Source organism: Schizosaccharomyces japonicus (assembly GCF_000149845.2).
Source record: "Schizosaccharomyces japonicus yFS275 unplaced genomic scaffold supercont5.1, whole genome shotgun sequence".
Classification (NCBI taxonomy): domain Eukaryota; kingdom Fungi; phylum Ascomycota; class Schizosaccharomycetes; order Schizosaccharomycetales; family Schizosaccharomycetaceae; genus Schizosaccharomyces; species Schizosaccharomyces japonicus.
Genome location: NW_011627860.1, coordinates 3,549,513 through 3,570,948, shown reverse-complemented (window position 1 = coordinate 3,570,948; position 21,436 = coordinate 3,549,513). Strand labels below are relative to the sequence as shown.

The 21,436-nt window shown below is 45.7% G+C and overlaps 8 protein-coding genes across 8 annotated transcripts; 2 read left to right on the top strand and 6 right to left on the bottom strand.

Moving 5' to 3' along the window:
• Nucleotides 1–140: 140 nt before the first annotated feature.
• SJAG_00331 (histidine kinase Mak1) lies at nt 141–5,474 on the bottom strand (the record flags this gene model as incomplete). The annotated part of the gene is made up of 1 exon (XM_002171582.1): nt 141–5,474. One exon carries the CDS (start codon nt 5,472–5,474, stop codon nt 141–143), a length of 5,334 nt encoding a protein of 1,777 aa, XP_002171618.1.
• A 285-nt stretch (nt 5,475–5,759) lies between these two features.
• Nucleotides 5,760–8,038, bottom strand: SJAG_00332 (kinesin-like protein Klp3; the record flags this gene model as incomplete). The annotated part of the gene is made up of 6 exons (XM_002171583.1): nt 5,760–5,902; nt 6,066–7,193; nt 7,397–7,550; nt 7,604–7,677; nt 7,788–7,887; nt 7,928–8,038. 6 exons carry the CDS (start codon nt 8,036–8,038, stop codon nt 5,760–5,762), a joined length of 1,710 nt encoding a protein of 569 aa, XP_002171619.1.
• A 358-nt stretch (nt 8,039–8,396) lies between these two features.
• On the top strand, nt 8,397–10,339 carry SJAG_00333 (mo25 family protein Pmo25). The gene is made up of 3 exons (XM_002171584.2): nt 8,397–8,604; nt 8,673–9,125; nt 9,260–10,339. The coding sequence occupies exons 1-3, from the start codon at nt 8,503–8,505 to the stop codon at nt 9,695–9,697; spliced, it is 993 nt and encodes a 330-aa protein (XP_002171620.1). The 5' UTR covers nt 8,397–8,502; the 3' UTR covers nt 9,698–10,339.
• Nucleotides 10,243–12,740, bottom strand: SJAG_00334 (mannosyltransferase complex subunit Alg9). The gene has a single exon (XM_002171585.2). It carries the CDS (start codon nt 12,138–12,140, stop codon nt 10,425–10,427), a length of 1,716 nt encoding a protein of 571 aa, XP_002171621.1. The 5' UTR covers nt 12,141–12,740; the 3' UTR covers nt 10,243–10,424.
• Nucleotides 12,741–12,884: 144 nt separating this feature from the next.
• On the bottom strand, nt 12,885–13,770 carry SJAG_00335 (histone H3 h3.1). Its single transcript, XM_002171586.2, has one exon. The coding sequence runs from the start codon at nt 13,617–13,619 to the stop codon at nt 13,206–13,208; it is 414 nt and encodes a 137-aa protein (XP_002171622.1). The 5' UTR covers nt 13,620–13,770; the 3' UTR covers nt 12,885–13,205.
• Nucleotides 13,771–13,860: 90 nt separating this feature from the next.
• On the top strand, nt 13,861–14,526 carry SJAG_00336 (histone H4 h4.2). Its single transcript, XM_002171587.2, has one exon. It carries the CDS (start codon nt 14,029–14,031, stop codon nt 14,338–14,340), a length of 312 nt encoding a protein of 103 aa, XP_002171623.1. The 5' UTR covers nt 13,861–14,028; the 3' UTR covers nt 14,341–14,526.
• Nucleotides 14,527–14,530: 4 nt separating this feature from the next.
• SJAG_00337 (pentafunctional aromatic polypeptide Aro1) lies at nt 14,531–19,603 on the bottom strand. The gene has a single exon (XM_002171588.2). The coding sequence runs from the start codon at nt 19,466–19,468 to the stop codon at nt 14,714–14,716; it is 4,755 nt and encodes a 1,584-aa protein (XP_002171624.1). The 5' UTR covers nt 19,469–19,603; the 3' UTR covers nt 14,531–14,713.
• A 197-nt stretch (nt 19,604–19,800) lies between these two features.
• On the bottom strand, nt 19,801–21,335 carry SJAG_00338 (translation release factor eRF1). The gene has a single exon (XM_002171589.2). The coding sequence runs from the start codon at nt 21,165–21,167 to the stop codon at nt 19,863–19,865; it is 1,305 nt and encodes a 434-aa protein (XP_002171625.1). The 5' UTR covers nt 21,168–21,335; the 3' UTR covers nt 19,801–19,862.
• Between the last annotated feature and the right edge of the window lie 101 nt (nt 21,336–21,436).

The window sequence follows — 21,436 nt, the reverse complement described above, 5'->3', positions numbered from 1 at the left end:
GATGCAATTTTATGAGTTATATGTAATAAATAAAAGAAATTTGAGAAAGAGTAACAAATGTGTAACAGATATGCAAACGGAAAAAAACTAATACCGAAGATAGAGAAAAGAGAAAATAAACGAGCGTAGTAGTGCTCCCCCTAACCGTCATGTTCAACGAAGGGAGGCGAGCAAGGAATAGAGCCAAGAACGTAACCAGATATTCTAGCAGAAAGTAATTTAAAAGAAATGGGTTTGGAGATATAGGAGTCAAAACCACACTGCTTGCAATTTTGAACGACATCAGACATCACATTAGCACTAAGCGCAATGATGGGAACACGCATCTTATAACCCAAGCTCTCCTCAAGTTTGTGAATCTCCACACAGGCCTGGTACCCGTCCATGTTTGGCATCTGCAAATCCATGAGAATAAGCGAAAAAAAGCCTTCAGGCTTGCTCTTCCACAGTTCTAAGCAGGCCACACCGTCATGAGCAAGGTGCACTTTAAGTCCAATCCGTTCAAGATAACGAGTAAGGACTTTGCAATTGATCATGTTGTCCTCCGCAAGCAAGATGTTGTGATTCGTGTTCAGCAACTTCTCACGCATTCCGTCGAGTATCTGTTTTTGATCGGCAACAAACTGCTTGGCGTTTTCCCTTCTATAGTCCAAGACAGCACTCTTTTTTATGTCATCACCGGTGAAAAACGGAGCAAGTTTTGAAGGCTTAGCAAGCTTTGTCACAAATTTAATATGCTGCTTTGTCCATTCACCCTTTTCCTTGAAGTGTTCGGAAAGCTCCTTCTTTTGCTTCATAGTAACAACCAAGATGACGAGTGCGTTGCAATAGTATTCATAGCTCTTAATATGACGAACTATGTTCATAATGCTGTCGTTGTCAGTAAAATTAATTACAAAATGTGTGACGGTTGAAAGCAACGGATGTTCGAATATTTGGTTATATGCAGATTGAAAGCTTTGAAACGTAATTAAATCTTTCATCTGAACATAGTCAACAATTGATCGAATGTGATGCGCCAGCGCAAAACTGCTGTAGCGGGTATGCGAAATGACAACAATGTTAAAAACTGAAGGCTGAAGTTTCTTCGGTAAATCAGTGGTGATATTCGGCAACGAAGATGCAGTAGGCTTCTTTAATGCTCCCGAAGTACTGACATTGTTTGAAGTATTTGAAGCACGCTCTAGAGGTTCCGGACTCGCCTCATCCTGAGTTACTTCGATGGCAAAAGCATCTGGAGCAAGTGACTTGTTACGACGAAGAGCTTTTGTGCAGTCGAGAGCTGGCTTGCCGATTTCCGGTTGTACGAACTCAACAGGAGGTTCAATACTGACAGGCTTTGCGTTGAGTTTGAACTTCGCGGACCAATAAAAGGCACTGCCCCGGTCTTTGACACTAGTGCAGGACATTGTTCCTTCATGCAATTCAATAAGTTCGCGTGATATTACAAGACCCAAACCGGAACCGCCATGTTTGCGAGTAAGCGAATCATCAATTTGTGAAAACGGCTTGAAAATTTTCTCTTCATCTTCTTTGCTGAAGCCAGGGCCAGTGTCATAACACTCCCATTGAAGCATAATCTCATTTGGTGCAAGTCCCTGAGTTGGTTTTACTGAGCACTGGCAAAACACTTCACCTTCATGAGAAAACTTTAGGGCATTCCCAATAACATTGAGTGCAACTTGTCGCAAACGAGCCTGGTCACCGATTACCATATCAGGTACATCATGGTCTACAACATAATTCAATTCCAAGTTTTTTGAGAACGCCAATGTACTAAGGGTTTCATTTGTGTCTTCCATCATAGAACGAACAGAGAATGCCTCATGTGTCAATTTCATCATTCCCGCCTCGACTTTACTCAAATCGAGTATGTCATTGATGACGGACAACAAAGCTTCAGAAGACTGCTGAATAGTATGGGCATAGTCCAGCTGTTCGGAAGTTAAGTTGGTGTCCAGCAAGAAGTTCACCATGCCAGTGATGCCAACAAGTGGTGTCCGAATTTCATGAGACATGTTTGACAGAAAACGTGTTTTGCTATTCATCATTCGTTGCGCCTCTCGGTTTGCTTCTTGAAGCTTTTCTTCAAGCAACTTATGATCATGAATATCCGTGCAAGTACCCAACCATAAGACGTTGGAAGTGTCGGCAAACTGATTCACGCAGACACATTTCACTAAATGCCAGCGATACTGACCAACAGTTGATCGAAAACGAACCTCAATGGCATATGTCTTATCCGAATTAGGAAATTTTGATGAGGTTCCAGGAAGCAGGCATTTCATCCTGTCCTCGGGATGTACTACCGATAAGAAACCCAAACCCATGCTTTCCTCAAACGAAAGTCCAGAAAAACTAAGCCATTGAGCATTGGCATAGACAATACCATCAATGGGATTCACCGCAAAGACGATCTGAGGAGAAGCCTCAGCCAAAGACCGATAGTCATTAATATTTGCAGCAGCTTCAGATTGTTTCCTTGCTTCTTGCTCGGCCATTTTCTGTTCGTGAACATCCATCATAGTCCCAAAGTACTGTATTACCACACCCTTAGAGTTTCGCAAAGGAATAGCACGGCAAATAAAGTAACGATACTGAGAGTCAAAACGACGTAAACGTAATTCCTTATAGAATACATCACCATCCGAGATTACTGATTTCCACTTTCCCAAGAACAGATTTATATCATCCGGATGAATATGCGCAAACTGTTTCTCTACGAGAGCTGCCGCGCTTACTCCACAATACAAAGCTGCTCTCTCATTGACCCAGGTAATCCGGCCCGTCGTGGCACACGCGGTAAAAACATGAACAGGAATAGAATCAATAATCACTCTAAGCAGTTTAGATGGCGGAACAAAAGAGTCAGGAACAGTTGCCGAATCATTAACACGTTTTCGTTTCGCTTTTTTAGAATTAGTCTCACCTCTATCAGTTGAACCTGTGGACCCAAGCAAGTTACCGAATTGATTAGCAAACACTGGTAACCTTCTTCCAAAACGCAAACTGAAACCAGTCTGCTTCGGCACCGAAAAAAACGCCCTAGCCCGAGAACGCAACTGAGATGACCTTAAACCAATGCTACCGTTTGCATATGGATGAGACTTATTATGAGTATGGCTCAAAATACGAGCCCCGTATGGTGAAAATATATGCTTTCCGTTACTAGCATTCGGTGTGGTATCGGAATGCTTCTCATGAGAAACAAACCGCGTACGAGGTGGGTCTGGAGACTCGGTTTCACTTGCATGCTCTGCATGCTCACTTGCATCTGAAAGATCGTTGAATACACAACCACAATCACCGGTCCGCTCATGCGTAGTACAAAGCGGTAAAGGCGCAGACAGATTGAGAGCATGAAACAAGGATGCAGCTAAAAAAGGAGCCAACCGCCGAATGCTGGAAAGCAAAGATGAAGGATACGGCACCAGCTTTGATTGAATCGACAGGATAGCAAGGGGGACATGTGATGACTTTCCTGAGCCCTTTAAATACACAGAAGGATGTATGAAAGGTACGTGAATAATGCTAAATGCAGATTCAAAGCCTGCCTCACCCACATTACACACGTGCACTGAGTCGTTGTTATCAGTGGAGGGTGAAGCCTCGTCCGTACTCGCAGCATCGCCCTGTGAATGAAAGCGCTCAGCAGAATTTTCTTCTGCCGTTTCAGCAACTGGATTGGGAATCTTCGAGGACTCACAACAATTGCAAGCATGTCCAGCAAGTTTGCAAACGTGTCCGCAGTCCTTAATAAATGCTGATTGATCTAGTCGGGAAGAACTGGAAGGGAAAAAGGGGTTGTTTGATGATTCTTTAATAACTGCCGGACTGACAGAGGGTGATATGAAAAATGGTGTCATTGACACCTGTTCATATTCTGCGAAATATGAATGAGACGGGTCACCAGCCGACTTTTTGCGTCCGTTTCTGCCAGCAGAAGTCTGTGGACCAAGCATATCTGGGTCGGCTTCCGAAGCAGCTGCAGGTCGACGAGAAGACATAGGCATTTTTGGCGCAGCTTTGGTAGAATTTTCCTTTGATGACGAAGATTCAGTGGCATTGGTAGTTTGTTGATGGGACTCTGGACAACGATGTTGTTGTCGGGTATACACAATCACCCTTCCCTCATTCAATATATGATGGATAGTCTGGATGTCAATCAGCTCAAGATCCTCACCAGTGGGTACATTTGCATAGTTTGAATTAAAAATGGTACCGTAATTCCCATTCTGCGCGTGTACCGTCATATTCGACACGTTTTGCTGAGAACAGGGTATAGCGGTCGTGTCCGCACAAGCAGTTTCGTGATGACGGTAAATACCATCGTATGCAGCTTTTAAGCGCCAAGGAGTATTGTATATATCGGTAGTATCGTGTGGAATTGTAAGTCCAAGACGCAAGGCATAGAAATCCTGCGTAAAAATATCAATGATATTAGCCCAGAAACGATCCATTCCCAAGTCCGAGACTACGGTCAGTGCATGCTCGTATACATTGGGTTCGCATACATGACCACAAGAACTGTTACAGCAACGATGACGATGAGAGCGAACGTTTGGCTCACGAGGTGAGAATTGAGGATCAGGTTGATAATACATTCCCGTGCGTTGAGCGGCAGAACCTCCATCCTCAGACGAAGAGGAGAAGGAGAGATTAAATTTCTTTGAAGTCGCGGAAGCAGGTCGAGGAGACGTGTTTGAGCGAGCACTCCTACTCGAAGAGAGATGTGAATCACCAACACTGCTGTTGGCTAGCTCGTCTCGCTGTATTGAGAAAATGCTCGGCCGATGAGAAGAACTCCGCGGTGAAATCGCTGACGTTGCTGTAGCATTCGCTGCGACAGTAGGACTCAGTGCCTTCAACTCTGCAAATTTTGACTCCCTACTACTTTCCGTCCGAACACCTGTTTCAGCCTCTACTTCCAGCGTTAATCCCGTCCTTGTATTTTTTTTTGTTTTCTCGGTAGGAGACAAATTGGATGGATTGGACGATAATACTGTGTTAGCAGAAAGACTTTTCAATACAAACGATTCCCAGCTAGGATCAAGTGAAACAGTAGGTGCGTCCAGGTCTGACGTTTTGCGTTCAAAACACGCATTACGAGATCCGGAAACCGTTAGACCAGAATTGGAATTGGTAGATGATGAATTCGCACGGAAAACGCCGTTATTGCCGGGAGCCTTAGGCGAAGTGCAAGCGGAACCTTCCCATTTCGAAGAAAAATCGCTGCAACCGGAAGAAGAGTAAGGAAATGACGATATGGAACGCCGGGAGCGGGTTGCGAGGAGAACGTCATGACTCACAGGCTTGTCAATGTTATACTCGACAGACGACCGACGAACACCGCTGACATTACACTGCGACTGGACGATGCGCTGGCTCTTGAAAAACTGGTCGTCCATAGCTTCCTTCAGCCTTTCCAAGTGTTCAGCAGGCGGAAAAGACAGACTATGGTTGGAGGAGGCCATGTTTGTACCATACCAACAAAGCAAGCGCAAAAAGATGCAAGCAAAGCTAGCACAACAGGAGATGTGAAAGGAAACAGGTCTAATGAAGCGGCACTTTAAAAAACCGAAAGAGAAAACGCAGAGAAGTGGAGACGGGAAAGGTCGCAGAGACGTCAAACCAGTGGGATAAGTGGGCGTTTGTGGGGGAAGTCCGCGGGTTATGGGGATCTTTTATGGTGGGAGTCGTAACATGTGGGCAGAATATGGGGGTATGTGGGAAAGCGGGATAAAGCGGGGGCCGGCGTATCAGCAAAACATGTAAGAGAAGTAAGAGGAGTTGAAGTTGGAACAGGAAGACAAAGTAGGAAGGATGCGGTCAAGGACGTGCACGAATGAGCAGGTCAATTGTAGTTGTTCGTTTGTCAAACTTCGTCTGCGGAGGTTTGTCTCTTATAATTAGTTTAGTAAGGGGTCCCACCCAAATGCAAATACGATTTGGGGTAAATGCCTGCAAGGATCTTGATCGCACTCATATATCTTAGGCATCCGTAGTTCCTCCCTGAATTCTCTTGACAATTACGGGCTTTTTCCGCTTCAGACAATTCACCATACGAACATTGACATCCACCAGGGCCGCCAGTGAGTCTTGCAAAACTCCTAATTTCTCAAGGAACGCCGCCCGAGACGTTTCCGCATCCACAGACATTTCGGAAGGCGGCCGAACAAGTGAAGCGTAGCGTTGATGAGCAGCACTGAGAGATGTCATCAGCCCACACAGCCGTCGCTGCGTGGATTTCAATAAGCCATCTCGTCGGCGTAGTTGAGTTTGTGCATCCTCGTAAAGCGATTGAAAAGAAGGCACATTTTCTTGTTCAATGGGTTCTGGCGTTGTAGTTGTAGGAAGAACGATCGGAGGTTTTTCAACAAAGCTCGTTGGAGTTGATGCACGAGACTGAGAAGTGTCTGACGGGGAATACTGTTTCGCTGGAACTTCAGGAACAGCAGTAGTGGGTGTTTCTGCTGCCACTACTTCTGTCGGAGCCGGAATCGGAGGGGGAACTAAGGGTAGAATGGTTGATTCTGCAACTGACTTTATAGGTGTCTGCGTAGCTCCACACCTGCACCTAGCGAGAGCCTCTTCCGCCAAATAAAGCCTCCGCTTTAACTCATCAACGGAAAGTTCTGTATTGACAATGGCCTTGTTTTTCACTTGCTTTGTACGTGTACCAAACCGCAACGTAGATAACGTCTCAGCTGCATTCCAACTGCTGGGAGAGCAGTTGATTACGAGGGTCGTGCGCGAGTTTCCACCCATAGACTCTTTTAGTATGCGAGTAAGTTTGGAGTCGCGATATGGGACGTGCGATTTGCCCTCTGAAAGTGCGTGAATAACCATTCCGAGAGTGGACAGAGAACGATTAATCTTTTTAGCTTCTTCAAGTGTTTGTCCCACAGCACCCGTCTTGCCAACACTCTCCGATCCAGCAAGATCAACAAGTAGCAGACGACTGTGTCGCATTTCACCTGTCTCCACATTTGTTTGTCCGATTTCGATAATAAAAATGGCATGTGACCGTGAACTTTGAGCATTCATGTTTGTAGCCGCTACGGCACGAGCGTGATTGCCTTCTTCTAACGTGTCAAGGACCTCTTCAGCACTAGTAACGTAGAATGTGCGCAGATTTTTCACATACACTCCTCGAAGAGGATCTTCATGCACTGAAAGATTGTCATGCTCAGCTGTTGGTTAGCATAGGAAAAAAGGAATGGAGATGGTCAAGCACAAGATACGGCAAGAGAGTAACAGAGAAGACAAATCCAAGAATCACGAAGATAACACGCGGCGGAGAACAACGCGTGCACCTCATTCCATTCACTCAGCATCGCAGTATATGCTACATGCCTTCATCGTAACATCGAGATGACCCCCACTTTTCACTTACGTTCTAGGAGATCTCGCACCCGCTCCATATAAATGTCCAGGAACGACACCTTGACGGTGTACTCGATGGACGACGGAGACTCCTGTATGGCAGCGAAAATCCGTTCAACAATACGAGGAGTCACTCCCCTCTCTTTCGCGTCTGCAGGGTTTCCCTGTCTCGTTAGTGGGGTCCATGTGGGGCATGCGTGGAGGAGTGGGGGCGTACCATCATGGTGTATGTTTTTCCCGAGCCCGTCTGCCCATAGGCTAGGATGGTTCCGTTATAGCCGAGAAACAGGTCTGTATGTGTCAGCAGATAGAACGAGTTGAGTGGGGCAAGTGGGGCAAGTGGGGGAGAGTACTGAAGCACTGCTCAGGCATGTTTGCTTGTTGATAGCTGATATGCTTACCGTCTACGATTGACTGAATAGAGTAGGCAAATATGGCCTCTTGTGTGCTGTCCGTGTCGAAGACACGGTCAAACGAAAAGCTTCCACAGAAATCATCGTTCTGTCGCGTCAGTCGCATTCGTCGCGTCGCGTCCACTCACCTGCAACTGTACAGAACATTCGTCCTTGCATGTCAGTACAGTGTGCTGATCATTTTGCAGCTCAAGCGCATTAGGAGGGCGAATACGGCAGACTACTTTAATAGAGGTCATACAAGCAGGGAGAAGCGGAGATCCTCTAACATGACAATCAAAGGCGAGAATAGGGTGTTGTATGGAAAATGCGTTAAAGCAGATAACGAGCGGTAGCGCGGTGGACGGAGATAGACGAGGCTAGCAGCAAAGGAGAGATGTGGGACGGTGGTAAACGAATGCGTTAGAGTTGAATGTATAAGTACAGACAAGGATACACTAGCTTCATGCACCTTAACTACAATTACAACTGCATTCTAATTTGAATCTTTTTCAGTTTCATTCGCAGACGTGTCCGACCCGTACACTCTACCAAAGTCAACCGTAGCATTTATCTCTACACTATTCATCGCGTCCGACCCGCACTATGCACTACATAGCGTATTCTTAGCTAGCCCCTATTCTAAATAACGCATCCCTGGGTGCCGCTTCGTGTCAGCAACGAGAGAGTACATGCTCCCCCTCTCGCTCTTCGCGCCCACCCAATGTCGTTCTTCTTCAAACAAAAGTCGAAGCCGTCTCATGACCATGTTCGTTTTGTGTGTGAACAGCTTCCGCGGTTGAGTGCGTCTTCTGAGCATAAGAAGGTGAGTTTACTTGTTGACATCTCTCACGATGTCCATTCCTTGCTCTCGCTAACGCATCACTTGTTTAGCCTTTTGATGAGGTTTGTCGTGCACTTCAATCAATAAAGTCGACGTTGTGTGGAACGACAGACGTGCCGCCGCGACCGGACCAGGTGTCAAATCTACGATTGGAAATTTACCAATCAAACTTGCTCAATGTTCTTGTTCGTTACTTGCCAGTACTTGGGTTTGAAGCTCGAAAGGACACGGCTGTAATTTTCAGTGCCTTACTACATAATCAAATCAGTTCTCGATATCCTTCAGTAGACTATTTACTGGCTAATCAGGACATATTTCCCATTCTACTTCGCTATTACAATTCTCCCGATGTAGCCTTCACTGCAGGTAACATACTGCGTGAATGTGCTTTTCATAAAGCTCTGTGCAGTGTAATTCTCGAATTGCCAGAGTTTTGGTTGCTTTTTAAGTTTGTTAAGTCACCCAGCTTCGATTTGGCAAGCGATGCATTCTCGACGTTCAAGGTAGGTTTGCTTTGTTAGGGAGGCTTCAAATACGAGCAACTGTTGAGTAAAAGCACTGGTTGCTTGTTTTGTACCCCCCACACCCTCCAAAAGTTGGCTTTGCTCTTTTCGTAATTTGAAAACTAACAGTACAGGCCCTTCTCATTCAACACAAACCGTTGGTTGCTGGGTTTATTGTTCAGCATTACAACGATTTTTTTATTCAATACACCCTTTTACTTACTTCGGACAATTATGTTACGAAACGGCAATCATTGAAGCTCTTGGGTGAACTCTTGCTTAATCGTACGAATTATCCGGTTATGACCCGTTACATCGCGTCTGCGGAGAATCTAAAGTTAATGATGATTTTATTGCGCGACAAGAGTAAGAACATCCAGTTTGAAGCGTTTCATGTTTTTAAGCTTTTCGTTGCAAACCCGGAGAAATCGGTAGAGGTTTTAGACATTTTACGAAAAAATAAGTCTAAGCTCCTCACTTATCTTTCCTCTTTTCATTTGGATCGCAAAAACGACGAACAATTCAATGATGAACGTGCTTTTGTAATTAAGCAAGTTGAGAAGCTCCACTAACTGTTTTATTTCAACTCCTTCCTCACGAAATTTATCACTTGCTACGAATGCTCCCCTTTTAATTCTTTTTTTGTTGAAGCACTGACATATACACACACACACATACGCACTTTCAAACATACACGTACTCTTCTTCGATCCTCTTTACATTTCAACTCACTCCAACGACAAACAAGTGTCTACATTTCCCCTTCCTCTCTTATTCTCTTACACCTTTTCTTCCTCTTTCTGTTTTGTTTTAAACACTTTTTGAACCCTTAGATTTGGGCTTCCGCAACAAACCTCTTTTTACACTTCTCTCTGCTTTTGCCGCACTATCTTACGGTTTCAATGAACGACACTTTCATCCCAACAACCCATGGATACAACACCTCTTCCTCACATGAACTGAATTCACCATATACCTCTTTCTGATCACCATTCCTTTGGTCACATTGATTCACGAACACCATAGTCATTAATCAGAACAACGCAGTTGCTAACCACTATTTTCTTTTCCCGTAACTCCCCTTGTGGTCCTCAGCCGCCTGTTGTAAAGACTAGGGAATAACAAATTTATGAACAACTACAAGTACGCCCATTCAATAAAATGAAATTGCTAAGTCAAATGCTACGGTCGTAAATGCAAATGAACCTTGTATATAGGCATTTTCATTGCTGCCCATGTTTTCCATTACTATCCATATTCTCCCTCTTCCTTTTTTATTTCAACATTCTCTGGTGCTTCCTAAAAGGTAGACTTCGCTTCTTCATGAATCCGCTTAGTAGCATTAGAGTCCTTTACGAGTAATTGGTAAAGCCCGTATTTCGGCTCCATAAGGGGGAAAGCATATGCACGGCCAATAAATTTCGAATTCTGAGTGTCAATAAACGGGCGTACCTCCTTAACACGCCAGCCTGGTTGTTGCGCGTAAATAGGTTCACGCTCCGTAGCCTTTGTGTAAGAGAATAAAGAATCAACAATGTAGTCACAAGTGTCGATCGGCACATATCTAGAAGGCTCTTCCAAATTCAAATCATTCATGTGTTCAGGAATGTCCCGGATTCCGGGACGGTCCCAAAATCTGCTACTCGTAGGCTCCTTAAATTCACCAGGCAAAATTCCGTCAAACTCGGATTTGAGGAAACGAAGCTCGGTATGGTCGGGCAAGAAAAAGGAAGAAGGATAACGGTACCATTCCTTTCCAACACAAACACGGGCTTTTCCTTCTTCAGGAGTAGGGATAGAAGCATAAAGGTCCATCGGAGAAGCGTAGTTCATCGTAGCAACAATTCTAGAAACACCGAGCAACCCAGTAACAAGATAAACTAAAAAGACGAGTGTTTTAGTAGGGAATCGTGCTCTGTTGATACGTGCAATGTAACAGACGCATTGCATTGAAAGCTTCAGAGAAAGATCAAGACCAATGGCAGCCGTTAAACACAAAACCGGATATGCAGGGTACATAAAACGCTCCTCCTTGTGAGGTTGGAGTGTAAAGATACCCAACCATAAGTAAAAGGGTGCAGTAACAGCAGTTAAATCGACAAGCGAGTCGAAGTTCATCCAGCCTGTCAAAGAAGCAAGCAAGACAAGGGGAGCACAAACAAGAGCGAACAGAATAATGAAGTTGTGTTGCAAAACCAAATTAGCCAAATAATAGTACCAGGGTTCTGTTCCATAGAGATCAGGACCACTATTGGACGAAAATACGTTGTATCTCACAATGTTCCAAGCAACAAACTGAAGACGGCCATAAAAGAGCGAGTCGATCACAATGCAAACAGCACAGATAGCTAAAGTAATCAAGCCAGCCTTAACCCAGCGGGCCATCAAGACTGGGAAATAACGTGTAGCATCATACAACTCCAAAAGCATAAACGGTGCGATAAGAGCAGCACAGAAAGGCCAACCGACGACAGCGCCAACAACGATACAGGCAACGACCTTAACCGTACGAGAAGTCGAAGGAGGACTCAACTGATACGAAAGAGCCAACATCACAGCGTACATCGCGAAGGACGACGGCAAAAAGCTTGTGCTTGCCGCCCACATTCCAGCATTGGGCAGCAGAATTGCTACCATGTGCAACGCAACGGCACGGTTGAAGTTACGAGCTACGGCAACGACAAGACGCGACTCACAGAAGGCAGAAACAGCAGCAAGCACCATGCGCAGGAGATAGAACAAGTGCACACGATTTAAGCCTAACAGACTTCCAATTTTCACTGGAATGGCATGCAATGTGACATAGAACCAACTACGAATAGCATGCTCAGGAGAATACTCCCATGTCTGCATTCCCTGTCCGAACACAAGGTAATGTAGAGGTTCCCAGTAATTATAAATTTCATCACAATCGTCAACAATGCTGTAGGATGCAGAAATGAGACGGGGAATGAGAAGAACGAAGAAGGTGTAGAGAAACGAGATCGGAAGCTTCTTTCCCCTTGTTTTCACCATATTTCTAATTCCAGGAAAAGAGCGTTTGGAAATGAAAAGAGGGACAAGCCAGTATCAAATGGTTAGGGGTCTCCTTAAGTAACAACAAAGAGCACAACTAGTGCTCGTCTTAACTTAAGAAACAGGAAAGAGGGCAATCAACGTGGGCCCGTTTTTGACGAAAATTAGGTGTGTAGCGCAGTTGGGACGGTTAGCATTCACGTTTATCCCATAACAATGATCCCACGTCGGCTTCAAATTACCCCGCATAACCGTTAACACCGAACATGTTTAAATTCCACGTGACAAAGAAAGCCGAGGCGAAAAACGCGCTACACAAATGAATGAATACCGCGACAAAATGCGCGAAGTTCCGCTATAGAACTGCCATGCCGCTTGACTAGCGGAGAATAACGGAACCATTAACACGAAAATAGAAGGACCTTTACAAAAAATGGAATAACAAATGACAAAAACGACAAAGAATTCAAACAAGAATCAGAAACAAAGAGAATCAAAAAAAGGGTTACTGCTAAGTTTACATTTAGATTCGGCTTACTAATCAGAGTAAGCCATCAGCTTTACAATATTTTGTACAAAGAGTCTGTGACGGCAATGCCGTCACCAAGGAAAAGAGCTTCCCGCGCTCATTTATAATTTGCATCAAGCCATGACGCAAGCATGACATTGGCATTCGAGACCAGTGTAAAAGCTTATTTGAAACAGATGCATAACCTTAATTTTGTCAACTTCTGCGCCTAACCCCTCATTTCTCAACAATGACCAATAAACGCTCTAGTAAAATAGTAATTAAGGTTATAAGATAAGCTCGAGGCGCTAAACCCGACAATCCAGCTAACATTTATAAAGCCACATCTCTTTTCTTTATTTTTTACATAATACATAAACTTCCAAAGTGTAAGAGTTTGTGAGGTGAGATTAACGTTTTCCACTCCTGCAACTATATGGATGACTATTAGGCGAGACATTGTTCGCGTACTCAGGCGACCAGCGCTCAGCGTTACGCGCAACTTAAAAAAAGCTTAAGTGAACGAACGAAAATTTAAAACAAACAAGTTCACGAACCTAAGAACGCTCACCACGGAGACGACGAGCGAGTTGCATGTCCTTGGGTTGAATGGTGACACGCTTACCGTGGATAGCACACAAATTGGTGTCTTCGAACAGGGAGACCAAGTAAGCCTCAACAGCCTCTTGAAGGGCACCAATGGCTGAGGATTGGAAACGGAGATCAGTCTTGAAGTCTTGGGCAATCTCACGGACAAGACGTTGGAAGGGGAGCTTCCGGATCAAAAGCTCAGTACTCTTTTGGTAACGACGAATTTCACGGAGAGCAACGGTACCGGGACGGTAACGATGGGGCTTCTTGACACCACCAGTAGTGGGAGGGGCAGATTTACGGGCAGCCTTGGATGCAAGTTGCTTACGAGGGGCCTTGCCACCAGTGGATTTACGAGCTGTTTGCTTGGTACGTGCCATGTTTTCTTGTTGTGAAGGGTTGGGGTGAAATAACGAGAAGATATAACCAACTTTTAATTTGCCACGAGCTGTAGATTGCTTGCGTCAATTGATGGGTTCTGATGAAAAGTGCGGGCACCTAATCTATTATATACCCAAATTACAGCGACGCGTCTGAACGCGTCACGCGTTCATCAAATCCCAGGGTTAGGGTTGTGATGGCGAAAAGAAACAAAAAGGCGACCGTCGCTCCCCGAAAAACCATCCGCAGACGCAACATCGCCAACTAATCTCGGTTCACGTGCTTGACTTTAATTGCAGGCGTCGTAGAACTTTATTTCAGTTTGCTGCGTTTGTTTTGTTTCCACATTCACACTCAAATCTTCACAACACAAAGTTTTTCTTCTTCAAAAACACCTGAACTGTCAACATGTCTGGACGTGGTAAAGGTGGAAAAGGATTGGGAAAAGGTGGCGCCAAGCGTCATCGTAAAATCCTCCGTGACAACATCCAAGGTATTACCAAGCCCGCCATTCGTCGTCTTGCCCGTCGTGGTGGTGTCAAGCGTATTTCTGCCCTTGTGTACGACGAGACGCGTGCTGTGTTGAAGCTTTTCCTCGAGAACGTTATTCGGGACGCTGTCACATACACAGAGCATGCCAAGAGAAAAACCGTTACCTCTCTTGATGTCGTTTATGCTCTCAAGCGCCAAGGCCGTACCATCTATGGTTTCGGTGGATAAGCTGTATACCTATTTTGCTTGCAAAAGCTACAGCATTTTCTCCTTCCTTGTCTAATGTTTGTTCTTCTGTTTTCTTTTTGCATAATTGTTATCTTGCCTTTCCGCCACTCGCTTAATGGAGAAGAGCTTTAACATATGACCCGTCTTTTTCCTTAGTTTCAATGGTATTCATTTTGCTAGACTATATTTGGTGGATTTGCGTGGTATTGGTAGATTTGTCACAGAAGTGCGTCCATTTTCCTCACCCTCAGTGGATCAAATGTTATATCAGTACGGATGCACTTTGCAGCAAATTAGCAAGTATGTAGTTGAGTAAAATCGAAGGAGATTATCGTTAGAGGAAACTCACTTAAATCGCTATTTTTTTTAAAATCTAGTTGTGTTCCTTGGCACAAAGCACCATGTAAAGTCCAAAAACGTGTTCGAATGGGACGGCAAGACCAGTCCAAATCTCAAAGGACGCGAGTCCCTGTTGAAGCAAAACTTCAAGACCATTGATGCATGTATAGCCGTGTTTAGAAGCAACACTCATCAAGGGAGTATTCAATGGCTTGTAAGCCATATCCAAAAATACATATTGTTCTTTCTTCTGAGCTGGAATTTCGCTCAGTAATGCGTCAATAACTTTGCTGACAGACTCGGGAAGGGGGCGGTCGGCAGGTACAGTGGACACGACAGCTGCAACTTGCAACTTGGTCCACTCGGAAATCTCGGATTGTTTCGTGTGGTCGATCACCTTCACGTTATACTCTTCGGGGAAAACAGCCTTAACCTTTTCCGCATTCACCAAAGTACGGTTCAAGAGGTAAATGTTTTTAGCTCCAAGCTTGTGCATCGCGAAAATAGCAGCCCGGCTAGTACCACCGGCACCGATGACCAATGCATTCTTACCATTCAGGTTATTAGCACCAGCACGGACAAAGGTGCGAACAATACCGCGCCAATCGGTGTTGTCACCACGGAGCTTTCTCTTGCCATTCTCACTGATGGGAACGACAGTGTTGACAGCACCCAAGAATCTGGCCTCATCACTCAACTCATCCAAGTATTGCAAAATGTCCAACTTGTATGGGATTGTAACGTTAGCACCGCCGAAGTCTGGTTGAGAAAGAACATCCTTCACACCCTCGACACTTTCAGTCTCAAAAAGATCGTAAGTATAGGGCAGGCCAGTCAAGTCATAGCAAGTTTTGTGCAAAATAGGCGATTTAGAGTGTTGAATTGGGGTACCGAAAAGATAGAACTTTTTTGGAGAAATTGAGCCCATCAAACTCAAAGCCGTAATGATTTGTCTGACACTCAGTTGTCCGGGGGCAGCCTTATAAGGAAGAGCAGGGCTAGTTACAGGGGTGAGAACGTTGTTGAAGACGCGAGAAAGTTGACCAACAGTGCCCATGTTGATGGCAATCAAAGGCTTGTTCGTATATCCCTTGAAGGATTTGCGGAACTTTTCAAGATCGAAGTTATCTTGCATAGACTTAGCAATACCAACAAACTTCACAACATCGCCAAAGGCAGTAGCCATATCAAGCTTTTGCAACCATTCATCGGGTTGTGCCCAAGAGCAACGTTGAGCAGTGTCATGCCACGAAGTGATAATTTTTGTGTTTTCCTTGCGAGCGTAAATAGCTTGCAACGACTCAGTAGACCATCCAAGCTCAAGATCAAGAACATCAACGCCCCAGCGAAGTGCAGCCAACATCAGCTCGACAGCTTCGCTCTCATTAGCATTGGGGAAGCGTCCACCCTGATCCTTGGATCTCACAGTGAAAATAATGGGCAAGTCGATAGCGGCACGAAGGGTAGCGAATTGCTCGGCAACGAATTCAACGGAAGGATAACCAGTAGTAGAGTTAGGGTCTTCCAAGAGATCAGCGCGCAATTCTACGGCATCACAGCCAATGATGGCCTCAGGCAAGAAGGAAATGGCATCATTAATGTTAGGGAAAGTGAGAGAAAGGAAGAAAGAGTGAGGTTTTTGAATGGCCTTTTCGAACCAGGTGCTCTTGCCCGTAACCACGCGCAAGAAGCGAGACATACTAGTCTCAAGCTTGCTTTGAACATTTCCTGACTCAATGGTGGGGCTGACGAAGTCATGGGATCTACAGTCAAGGTACCATTGATGACGACGAAGGTAAACATTCTTGGTGCTTTCACGATCAGCATAAGCAGGACGAGACTTGTCAATGGAAAGGTAAGACAAAACTTGATCAAGGTTACGATGGATATGGAGCACGATGCCGCCTTCCTTGACATACTTGCAAAGCAATTCACGGGCAGCAGGAGTCTCGACAATTCCCCCGCCGCATGCAGCAACAAAGTCAGAAGACTTGGTGTCAATGAATTCTTGCAAAACTTGTAATTCCTCTTGACGGAAGTCATCCCAACCACGAGTGTTAACAAGATCGGGGATGGTTGTGTTCAGCTTCTTTTCAAGCTCTTGATCCAAATCCAAGAACTTCATGTTCAACTGGCCGGCAATAATGCTACCAATAGTAGTTTTTCCAGCACCACGCATACCAATAAGGATGACGGAAGCGCGGGATCTGGTGAGCTTAACAGACTTGACCGTCTCCTTGGATTCAACGCCAGCCAGTTTAATCTTGAAGGAGTTGCGCAAAACATCCCACCAGTAAGGCCAGGTCTTAACCACACAAGCCTTGTCGAGAATGACTGTCGGCTTGGGAGTGACAAGAGTAAGAATACTGAAAGCCATAGCAACCCGATGGTCATCATAAGTATAAATACCTTCTTCGGGGGTCTTCAAATCCTTGTAAGACTGACCGTGAATGAAAATACCATCCTCCAGTTCACCGGCCTTCACTCCGAACTTTGCGAGTTCGTGAACCATAGCAGCGATACGGTTGCATTCCTTGACTCTTTGGTTGGCGATACCAGTAATACGGGTGATGTGCTCGTTACCAGAGGAGTTGCAAGCAACAGCAGCCAAAGCAGTAGCGGTCAGGAAGGCATCAGTCATAGTTTCCATGTCGACGCTTTCCAATGGCTTTAATTGACCCATGGGGGGACCTTGAACGGTTGTACTCGTAGGAGTTTGTTCGACGGTACAGCCCATAGGAGCCAAAACGTCACGGGCAAAACGAGCATCACCTTGAAGAGATGCGCTACCAATATTGGGAACGGTGCATTTTGTACCGGTAATGGCAGCAAAGGCAAGTGGGTAAGTTGCAGAGCTAGCATCACTCTCAATTTCATAATCGCCAGGGCTCGTGTAGTTGGCCTTGGGAATGTGATAGGTGTAGGCCTCCGTCTCAGACTTGACGACATTGACGCCGAAGCCCTTCATCATAGCGATAGTCATGTCAACGTAGAGTTGAGAGATGGGCTTTCCGCCGACAAGCTTAAGAGTAACGGGCTCTTGGGCGTAAGGAGCACACATGAGAATCGATGAGACATATTGCGAGGAAACAGTGGCAGCAAGCTCAATGACACCACCGCGCAGACCGTTTTGGGGAATCATCTTCAAAGGAAGACTACCCTCGCGTTCCAAGTAGCTAATGGAACATCCATTGGCACGCAAAGCGTCAACCAATGGGCCAATAGGACGAACCTTCATCCGGTGGTTACCGGTCAAAACAACCTCGCCGCCTTGTTCATTCTCGCCAACTAAAGCAGCAACAGTAGTCAAGAAACGAGCAGCGGTACCGGCGTTACTGAGGTAAAGCTCCTTCGAAGGGGTTTTGAATTTTCCGCCTCCGTTAACAACCAGCGTTTCTCCATTGTCTTCCCACGAAAAAGTAGCTGCACCGAGTTCTTCCAAGGCAGCCATCATGACCTGAGTGTCGTCCGAATGCAACATGTTCGTAAGCTTTGTAGTGCCCTTAGCCATGGCAGCAAGAATGAGAGCACGGTTAGAAATGGACTTGGAGCCAGGAGGAGTGACAACAACATCCGAAACACTGTTGTCAAAGGGACTGACCTGGATATCGTGAGACAGAACAACGCGAATATCCTCATCAGAGACGACGGTAGCGTGTTTCTCATAAGTTTCACCAACGGCCTTCAAGATGACAACACGCTTCTGTAAACCTTGGTTTTTCTTGTCGACAGCCATGATGCGAATAAGCTTATCGACGGGACATTTTTTGTAACCAGCGTACTTTTTAATATGAGCATCATGAACACTAACGGGAAGGGTGTAAGACATAAGACACTTCGTGACACGGCCAACAGCGTTAGGCTTCAAAATGCCAAGGTAACGGGAAAGCTCCAATTCCTTCACCATACCAATGGACACACACTCTCCGTGCAAGATCTGGGGGAAGAGAATGGCCTCGTATGCATGACCGATGGAGTGACCAAAGTTGAGCAAGTTACGGAGGCCACCTTCACGTTCATCCAAAGTAACAACCTCACACTTCGTACGCACAGAAGCAAGAATAATCTTCTGCAAAAGGTTACGGATGTTTTCAAACTTGAATTGTCCAGGGACGCGAGGACGGTGAACAGCCTCAAGAATAACGGTGGGGTTTTGTTCAAGGAGACAGAAATCCTTTTCGTTCCACATAGCAGCCGTCTTAATGACCTCACCCATACCATTAATGAATTGTCTGGGCTCCAACGTCTCGAGGAAGTTGAGATCGGCGAAAACAGCCAAAGGCTGCCAGAAAGCACCAACCAAGTTCTTACCGTTTGGAGTGTCAATAGCAGTCTTTCCACCAATGGAGGAATCGACCATAGCCAAAAGAGTAGTCGGCAGCTGGATGAATCGAATACCACGCATAAAGGTTGCAGCAACATAACCGGCCATATCGCCAATAACACCGCCGCCCATGGCGACAAGGACAGTGTCACGAGTACAGGACTGAGACAGCATCCAGTCCTCAATCTCGGCCTTCATAGAACGACACTTCGACGTTTCACCAGGGGGAATTACCCGAGTAAGAATACGAGGAGCAACTCCATGACGCTTGGCAGCTTCTGAAAGAGCTGTCGTGTATTTTTCCAAGTAGTGAGGAGCAATGTTTGTGTCTGTAACAATCACGTATGCCGAGGACTTTGCATTCTCAATGAGGAAATCGCAAACGCGTCGCTCCAGGTTAAAGCCGACAAAGACAGCTTCCTTGCCCAGAATGGGCACTGAAACAACGTCCGTATCCTGACTCATGAATAGTTATAAATATAGAAATTCTGTTCACAGATTATCCCGTGAACCTGTCTAGCAGCTCCGTTTATGTCTGAAGGGAATGTGGTAGTAAGCAAAACCTTCTGCTACATGGAGACGCCATATTTCCCCGACCCTTTAACGCATCATAGGGAGATCTATCGAGATAGAAAGTGGCGGAAGGGAGCGCGTTACCTGAAATAGTGTGACTTAAGGCGGCGCAGCGCGACAAAACGAGACACCCAACCACCCAAAAATAACCGACCAGCACACTGTCTTGCTACAGCACCCCACTTAACACCCCCATTCACGCCCACTAAACCCCCGCATCGTGCTCCCCCGATATAGAACGTTGCTTTGGGATTAATAAAACCAAGTCGGCAGGTTGTTTTGGTCATTAGTCGGAATAGTACTCATCAGACTCGGGATCGAGCAAAGAGAGATCCAATTGATAGCGCATGATAGCACCAATACCACCAAAACCCTTAACGAATTGCATACCCTCCTGGGATCTATCGGAAACGAACTCCAAGGTAGCACCAAAATTCTTGTAGTTCTCGGCCAACCACTCCAACAGAGGTGTCTGACTAATGAGCTCCATTTCTTGGCCAGTGTTCTTGTCCAGCAAGTACGAGTTGGTCTTGTCATTTTCTTCTTGCTCCTTGGTAAGGTAGAGCACAACAGTGCTACCCTCAGAGTTCTTGAACTCCCAACGAGTCAAGTCGAGATCGGCGAAGCAAATGAGTGTTTCGACAGCACCCTCTTGGAGAGCGTTCATGGTGTCAATGGCACCGAAACAGTACTTGCCAGTGTCCATGCTGATTTCGTCAAAGAAGCGTTGAATGAGCTTCTTCTCTTGAACGAACTTGACGTTGGCCAGGGTGTCGGCAGCAAGCTCGATGGCCTGGTTGAAACCTGCCTCACCACCGTAGGAAACATCGACCGTACGAACGATGGCAGCCTGGAGACGCTGGTCGAAAAGGTCACTTTGACCCAACTCGGTCTTGAAGTCGGCAGAACCGGCAAGAACAATACCAGCAACGTTAACCTTGTCATCCGTAATAAAGTGAGTGACGGCTGTTTCAGCGACCTTACGCACATAGTTGTGACGCTTCTCATCACGAAGACGAGCGAAACGAAGAGCGGATTGACCACCTCGACCGTGCTTCTTGGGCAAATCGACGGTGAATTTTTGCAAAACCTCACGCGTGTTACCGCTCACAACACCATAAAGCGTTTGGTGACCATCCATAACGATGAAACCGAAGCGCTGGTCACTCTCGAGCAACTCAGCCAAAGGTTCCGTGTGGAATTTGTTGTCACAGAGGTAAAGCGACGTGTTAATAGGCTTAAACGGTTCGAAATCGATGTTAAGCTTACGAGTCTTGTTGCCTTCCATCAACACTTCACCACAGTACAGCACAAGACCGTTGGGAGGAACCTTGTTGTACAATTTCAGACGCTCACGAGTAGAAGTAATGGCAGACAACACAGACAGACGGTTCACACGCGACTTGATGTTCGACGCGGTACCGTACTCTTCAGCCAGCATGCTACTGACCTTGGAAATCTGATCTCTGGGAGGAATAATCAAAGAAATCATAGAAGTTCCGTTTCCGTGACAGTTGACAAGTTGCTTCACTAGACGGCGAATTTTCCAAATTTGGATGGCCTTTTCGGCCTGTTCACTGCTTTGATCCATTTTTTTCACGTCCCGTTATTAAACAACCGTATAACCCTAAAAACTGACGTTTTACCCTGAAAAAAATGCTCCAAATACTCAAAAACAAAGGGTTCCCGAGTAGAGTGATGGGAGAGGGCAAGTGCGAAACGCGCGGTCACGAACGTGCTATAAGGAGGCGAATAACTGTGCAACCGTCGGGCGCGCTACAGCGCGTTTGGCAACTCTATTTTCCATACCGAACCCTGTTACACAACGCGCTATTGCTTCATTAGGAGGTACAGAAATTG

Excerpts from the sequence above, each read along its gene's own strand:
- SJAG_00333 (XM_002171584.2), top strand. The coding sequence starts at position 8,503 with ATGTCGTTCTTCTTCAAACAAAAGTCGAAGCCGTCTCATGACCATGTT. Across the intron at positions 8,605-8,672 it reads CGTCTTCTGAGCATAAGAAG|CCTTTTGATGAGGTTTGTCG; the intron begins GTGAGTTTACTT and ends TCACTTGTTTAG. Across the intron at positions 9,126-9,259 it reads ATGCATTCTCGACGTTCAAG|GCCCTTCTCATTCAACACAA; the intron begins GTAGGTTTGCTT and ends CTAACAGTACAG.
- SJAG_00334 (XM_002171585.2), bottom strand. The coding sequence starts at position 12,140 with ATGGTGAAAACAAGGGGAAAGAAGCTTCCGATCTCGTTTCTCTACACC.
- SJAG_00335 (XM_002171586.2), bottom strand. The coding sequence starts at position 13,619 with ATGGCACGTACCAAGCAAACAGCTCGTAAATCCACTGGTGGCAAGGCC.
- SJAG_00336 (XM_002171587.2), top strand. The coding sequence starts at position 14,029 with ATGTCTGGACGTGGTAAAGGTGGAAAAGGATTGGGAAAAGGTGGCGCC.
- SJAG_00337 (XM_002171588.2), bottom strand. The coding sequence starts at position 19,468 with ATGAGTCAGGATACGGACGTTGTTTCAGTGCCCATTCTGGGCAAGGAA.
- SJAG_00338 (XM_002171589.2), bottom strand. The coding sequence starts at position 21,167 with ATGGATCAAAGCAGTGAACAGGCCGAAAAGGCCATCCAAATTTGGAAA.